The sequence below is a fragment of the Podarcis erhardii genome (genome assembly GCF_964252035.2).
Source record: "Podarcis erhardii genome assembly, chromosome: 4".
Taxonomy (NCBI): Eukaryota; Metazoa; Chordata; class Lepidosauria; order Squamata; family Lacertidae; genus Podarcis; species Podarcis erhardii.
In genome coordinates this window covers 59,023,902-59,029,901 of record NC_138508.1, presented here as the reverse complement: position 1 = coordinate 59,029,901, position 6,000 = coordinate 59,023,902, and the positions used below count along the sequence as shown (strand labels likewise).

The 6,000-nt window shown below is 52.0% G+C and overlaps 1 protein-coding gene across 3 annotated transcripts in view; it reads left to right on the top strand.

Moving 5' to 3' along the window:
• Window positions 1–3,459: 3,459 nt before the first annotated feature.
• KDM6A (lysine demethylase 6A) overlaps window positions 3,460–6,000 on the top strand; it is a 109,760-nt gene continuing 107,219 nt past the window's right edge. For 2 of the 3 annotated variants that reach the window (XM_081858568.1, XM_081858567.1), the window contains exons 1-2: window positions 3,461–3,685; window positions 3,986–4,049. In XM_081858568.1, coding sequence (XP_081714694.1) covers window positions 3,519–3,685; window positions 3,986–4,049 — 231 coding nt within the window. In that variant the 5' untranslated portion in view covers window positions 3,461–3,518. Of the gene's footprint in view, window positions 3,686–3,985; window positions 4,050–6,000 lie in introns of all 3 variants that reach the window. The other variant, XM_081858569.1, reaches the window with a different exon arrangement.

The window sequence follows — 6,000 nt, the reverse complement described above, 5'->3', positions numbered from 1 at the left end:
AGTCAATTTCAAGAACTCTACAGCAGCTCGTAAAAATTCATTGGATGAAATTCTTTCTTACCTGAACATCACAAAAACAAGGCATTACACTAGTAACTGTATCTAAAAGTACTTGGAGACAAAGTTATTATTTCCCAGCTCACTCTCACAAGGACCATTTTCATTCGACAAGAATGTAGCACACAGCTATTATAGTGTAATAGGGAAATTCTAGTTAGGTTGCTCAGAAGAAAACCCTGTTGAGGTAGACAAGGCTGACTTTCAGGTAAGTGTATATATACAGTATTAGACTGTGTTTGATATTTTAGGAAATTGGGCAGTTTTGAAAAAGCCTGTTTCCATTATGTAAAACTATTGACACACACACTTTTTCGACAGACGATTTTAGATAAATACAGAATTATTCATACGAGAAGTCTCCCAGAGCGGACCTTGGGGGAAGCAAAGCAAAACATATCAGCTTTGCACTTTCTTCCTTCCGGGTGTACTGAGGGGAACTAAAGACGCGTGAAAGTGCGTTAGTTAGGGCATGTGTACGTGTGTGCGAGTATGGCGTTTGTTGTTTTTCCCCCGTAAGCGCCAGGAAACGTTTATATTTGCGCTGCCCTGTTTTTCACAGCCCAGGCTCGCCGCTCTCCACCCTAACACGTGTCTATTCTCAGGAAAGGTAATCAGCAAGGAAAATGGAGGAAGCCCTCTCGAAGCGGCCTCTGTCACACGTTCTCCCTGGAGTCAGAGGCTTCCACGCACACGGAAAGGCTGCTTTCTGCTTCGGGCTGAGGAAACACATTAACTCGGGAGTCGCTTATTTGTGTGTGTGGTGGGGGGAGTGGGGAGGCCTAAGGCAGGGCTTGCTGCTCCCTGACCCCACTTCCTAGGAAAGGGGAAGGGGCCTGCCAACGGAGCCGCGAGCCCAGGCTGGCTTTCTGGAAGTCGCCCCCTCGCCTCTCACGCGGCCAAGGCGAGCTCCCGGCAGGCGGGTCGCTCCTCCGAGGCGGCAACTTAACGGTTCGCCCTCGCTGAGAGGGACTCGGGGGAAGAGCCGCTGCCGCCGCCGCCGCAGAGGAAGCGGAGCCCCTGCGCCCAAGGCGGCCGCGCGCAGGCTCAGCAGGGGACGCCCCGCCGCCGCTTCGCGAACCGCCCCCTCAGAGGCGTCCCGGCGGGCTCGGCTCCAAGCCCCGGCCCACTCCTCTCTCTCCTCGCGCGCACACGCACCGCGCAAGGGAAGCCATTATTATTCGTTGGTGCCAGAAGAACCACGCCCCAGACCCGGCCCAAGGGAAGGCGGGAGGAAAGCAGGGCGGGGGTCGCAGCCGTTGGCCGAGAAGAGCGCCCCCTCCCCGCACCCTTCTGCGCAGGAGGCGGCCGGCCACAGGGGCAGTAACGCGCACAGGCTCCCTAGCAGCGTCTCCAGACCAGCCGCCTGTTTAAGCGCAGCAGCCATTTATGCGCACGCAATCCCAAACCTATTCCCCCTCGAGCAACTGCTGGCCACCGCCGCCGCCGCTGGGGCCTCCCCGCACCTAATTTAAAGGCCGCATACAAACTTGCTGCTACTTCGGTAACTGACAAAGTCGCTTGATTGACTCACTGACGGTTGAATAACAGCCCATAGTGTACATAAATCCCGCCCTCTCGACCAATGGCGTACGGCCAGTGATGAGGGCGGAAGCCGAAGAGATAGGGGAGGAAAGCGACTTAAGCTTCCGGTTTTCGATTGACGAAAACTCCTCCACTAGCGGGGAAAGAGTCCTAGACGCAGGGACTGCGCGGAAACCAACCTCAGATAAAATAGGACCGGGTTACACGGCCCCATTTCGTTGCAGGTTTTAAAGTTTTCGCGACAGTTCCCCCACAATCGTTTTTGCTCATTGGATGGGCCTGCGCCCTCATTCAGTGTTGAATTGCTTTTTAAAAATTATTTAATAAAGTTTTGGAAATTCAGTGCTCCCCCGTCTTGCTCCCAAGTCGTGCTACGCAACTGGGAGAATTTAAAGCACATTTCACTTCTTAAGCAAACGGTATGATTCGTTAGGCCGACGGAAACGAGTTTGTAACCAGTTATGTAACCCGTCTATAAAGCAGTACAGTATATAAACTTCGGTAAATAAATAAAGTGGGCCTCTTAAAAAACTGAACAGAAAAGGAAAGTGTGTATTTGGCCACATAAATGAAGAGGGCTGGTGTATAGGTCCTTTAACATACAAAAGTACACGTTTGACCTCGTGCCCTGACAGAACTGAAACGGGTTGATACGGAATAATGAATCTACGAATCTCATGTTTAGAAATATACTCTCGTTTTTCAGATCCTGTGTTGTTCGTCCGTCCAAGAACCAATTTGCTCTTTGAAAGTCGGCAAAGCTGGTAAAAATTCAACAGTGCAGCTTTTTACATCTCTATGAACAGGGAAAGGCCACATGCGTTGAATTTCTGCTTGCAGAACTACCTAAAAACAACAGAGTAAATGCCAACGTTTTTAAATCCTGAGTAACTTGGCTTCTCAATCCCTGCCCTTCTTCCGCGCGGGAGGTCATAAGGCTTTCAAAGCCCTGCCAGACTCTGAATGACCTGAAGAAATGCTTCCGCAGAAACCTCTGCTGTCTCTGCGTCTCTATCCGTTAAATATCTGTCCCGAAAATGTAGATGCTGTGCCGACAGGGTGTGAGGAAGGTTTGGCTCCTTTTTTACTTTTTAGAAAAGTACAGTAGAGGAAGTTTCTAACGCCACCCGCCCCGCCCCGCCCCGGTCACACATGGAGGATTCCGCGCTCCGGCTGTAATCGGGGTACCCGAAGTACAGCTTCCCAACTCCGCAGCGTAGCCGCTACGTGAAAGGCAGCGCGGCTACCAAGCTCGAGCGTAGCGGTAGAGGAGCGCTATGACTGACGTAAGTCAACAAAGGTCACGTGGGCGCGGCTGGGCGCGGCGATTGGCTGCGTGGGCACAGGCAAGCGGGGTGGGGAGGGGGGGGGTCACGGTGGCGGCGTGGGGTTCGCTGTGTGACACAATTACAACAACTTTGTGCAGCTGCTGGGGAAGTTTGTACAGGCAACAAATACACCCCGCGCGGGCGCGCGCGGGCCCCTGTCACTCCGACTCCACTCACTCCTCGCCGCCGGGGCTGGCGGCTCAGCAGCGATGTAAACACTGCTCCGCCGCCGCCGCCGCCGCCGTCACCGCCGCCAGCAGCAGCAGCAGCAGCAACAGCAGCCGCCTCCTCCTCCTCCTCCTTATTCTCCTCCCCCTCCTGCCTCCCCCCCCCGCGTCTCCAGCGCTGGGGCTCCTTCCCTCCCTCCCTCCCTCCTCCTCCTCCTCCTCCTCCTCCGAGCAGCGGGGCTCCCCCCCGCCTCTCCCTCTCCCTCCCCCTCCCTGCCGGCTGTTGTTGTTGTAATAAAAGTTGTGTTGGTGGCGTGTGTGTGTGTCGGGCACCCCGCCCCGCCCGGCACTGGGGGGGCCTTGGGGTGGGCGCGCGGGGAGGGGGGGCCTTGCGATCGCGAGTTAATTGCGCTGCGTTTCCATGAAATCGTGTGGAGTGTCGCTCGCCGCCGCCGCCGCCGCCGCCTCTACTGCTTCTTTCGGTGATGAGGAAAAGAAAATGGCGGCGGGGAAAGCGAGCGGCCAGAGCGAGGAGGACTTCGCCAGCCTGACAGCGGAGGAAAGAGAAGTCCTCGCCGGCCTCGACAGGTACCCCCAACGGCAGCCTCCGCGCTCGGGCTCGTCCGGTGTTCTCGCTCGGCCGGGGTGTGTGTGTGTGTGTGTCTTGTGTGTGCGTGCGCGTGTGTGTGTGTGGGAGAGAGAGAGAGAGAGAGGGGGGAATATAAAAAAGCGGCGGCGGTTGTGGTGCTCTGGTCAGGTCGGAGCGCGGGCGGCGAGCGCGAGGGAGCGGATGAAGGCGTCCGTGTGGGGCGGGCGAGGGGGGCAGCCTCTCGGCGGACGCGGCTGTTTTTCTCAGCCTGTCTCTCTCCCGTCTCCCCCCTTCTGCAGCCGACTCTTCGGATTTCAGAGGCTTCATGAAGATGGCGCCAGAACGAAGGCCTTGCTGTTAAAGGTAAGGGGGGATTGGGCTCCGGTGGGGGTGGGGAGGAGGCAACCGACGAGGGAGCCACCCTCCCCTCGCGTGTGTTGTGTGGGCTTGTGTGTGTGTGTGTGTTGTGTGTGGGGGGGAGCAGAGCTGGAGGAATTAAACGGCCGCCGCCGCCGCCGCCGCAGCGCGCCCGTGGGACTCGCCAGGAGACTTGGGTCGAGCCTGCCCTGCGCGGCCACCACCTCTTTCCCTGGCTTTCGGACGGGAATGGCTCTCTTGGCGCGCGTGTGGTGCCTCCCCTGTGCGCGGAGGAGGAAGAGAGGGGCGCGTGGCGTGGAAAGCTGCTCTCGGTCACTTTCTGGGCTTTGTCCAAAAAGTAGGACAGAGAGTGCCTGCGCATCTGGCCTGAATCCCTCCAGCTGGGAGCAACCTCGCGAATAATCGGGAGATCGGGCGTTCCTTATCTGCCATTGGCCACCTTGGACCTCCTTTTTTCCCTCTTGGTTTTTTAAAGCCCTTTTGCTCATATTTACTCATAAAGCTGGACAGGACCGAAGCGACCCAACTTAATTCATATAAGCACGAAAGAAGGGCTTTAGAAGAAGCGGGATCCCTTTTCTTCCATGGTGTGTCACTTTGGGGAGTCAGTCGCCAAGTGATTTGTTTACTCTCGAGCCATCTTCCTCCCAAAGTGCATCTTCCTTGAGTGAGTCTTCTCTCCCAGGCTTTCGCCTCATCATGCTGTTTTGTCAGGCCATGGGGGAGAGGCTGTTGCTGCTCACCTGAGCGTGTGGAGAGAAATCTTGTTCCTATATTTAAAAAAGTTCTTGGTCCTGTCATTTAGTTAACTAATGGCTGCTCCTGACTGCCCAAGATGGCCGGATAGGGAGGGGAAAGAACAGGGTGGGAGGAGGTAAACAGGGAAATAAATAGTAGGGATGAATATGTATATCAGTTGAAGAGCGTGGCTTTTTGGAGCTGCAAATCCCACTAATGTATTGAGAGCTCCTGCCTCCGGTTTTCTAAAGCAGAATATTGCACTTTTACAGCATGGGTAAACGGCATCAACCTGTGGAACATGCAGCTGTCTGGCGCCTAGATATGACCATTTAATTTTCTGGACAGTTTTAACCATTATTATGCTGCAAGAAAGAGTATAATGCTTATTCATTTGACACTGCATTTTCAGAGCTAGAGTCTATATTTTGACATCTTAATGTTTTGGACTGGAAATAAATGCAATTATTTCCTTATTTTAAAATTGGCATTCCCATTTGGATTTAATAGTCTACTTTAGACCTTAATGCTTGCTTACATATTTTTCCTTTTGGTGTAATTGGTGAACTTACTACGTTGTGAATGATTTTTTACGTGGATATGGCTGTTTTCTTTTATGTAATGGCGCTTTCCTCTGTTCTGTTGGCTTTCATTGCAATGTTAAAATAGACAGGTTCTCCAAAGCATTTAATGTTTAAGTAGTTATTTTATTTTTTAAAAAATCTGCTGTGCGTATATAGTTTCTGGTATGTTAGAGACTATCAGAATTTGAAATCTTACTGAAAACTGTTTTAGGATGAGACACATATGTTTTTAAAAAATGGATGAGTTTCTGCTGCTTAAAATGTTAGGCCACAATCTGCAAAGATGAACAGCCTGAGTACTTTTGGTATTGTGTTCTTTTTAATATCACATGATATAACTGTAATGTGTTTTCATTTTTCTTGTATATTTAGTTCAAATGTGTATTTATCTTTTGTATATAACTTGAGGCTTAGGTTCTTGTGACATTATTAAAACAGAGTTTGGTACTTGTGGATTTTAAGGGTTAGAACTGAGAAGGTTTCTTTTCCTATTGAGCAGAGCCCAGCAATTGGGTAACATTGCTAGAGTATAAATGAAAATGGATAGTATATTGTTATCTTGTCATTGTATGGTTTGGATTGACGTTTCTGAATATGAAAAAATATTAAGGTTA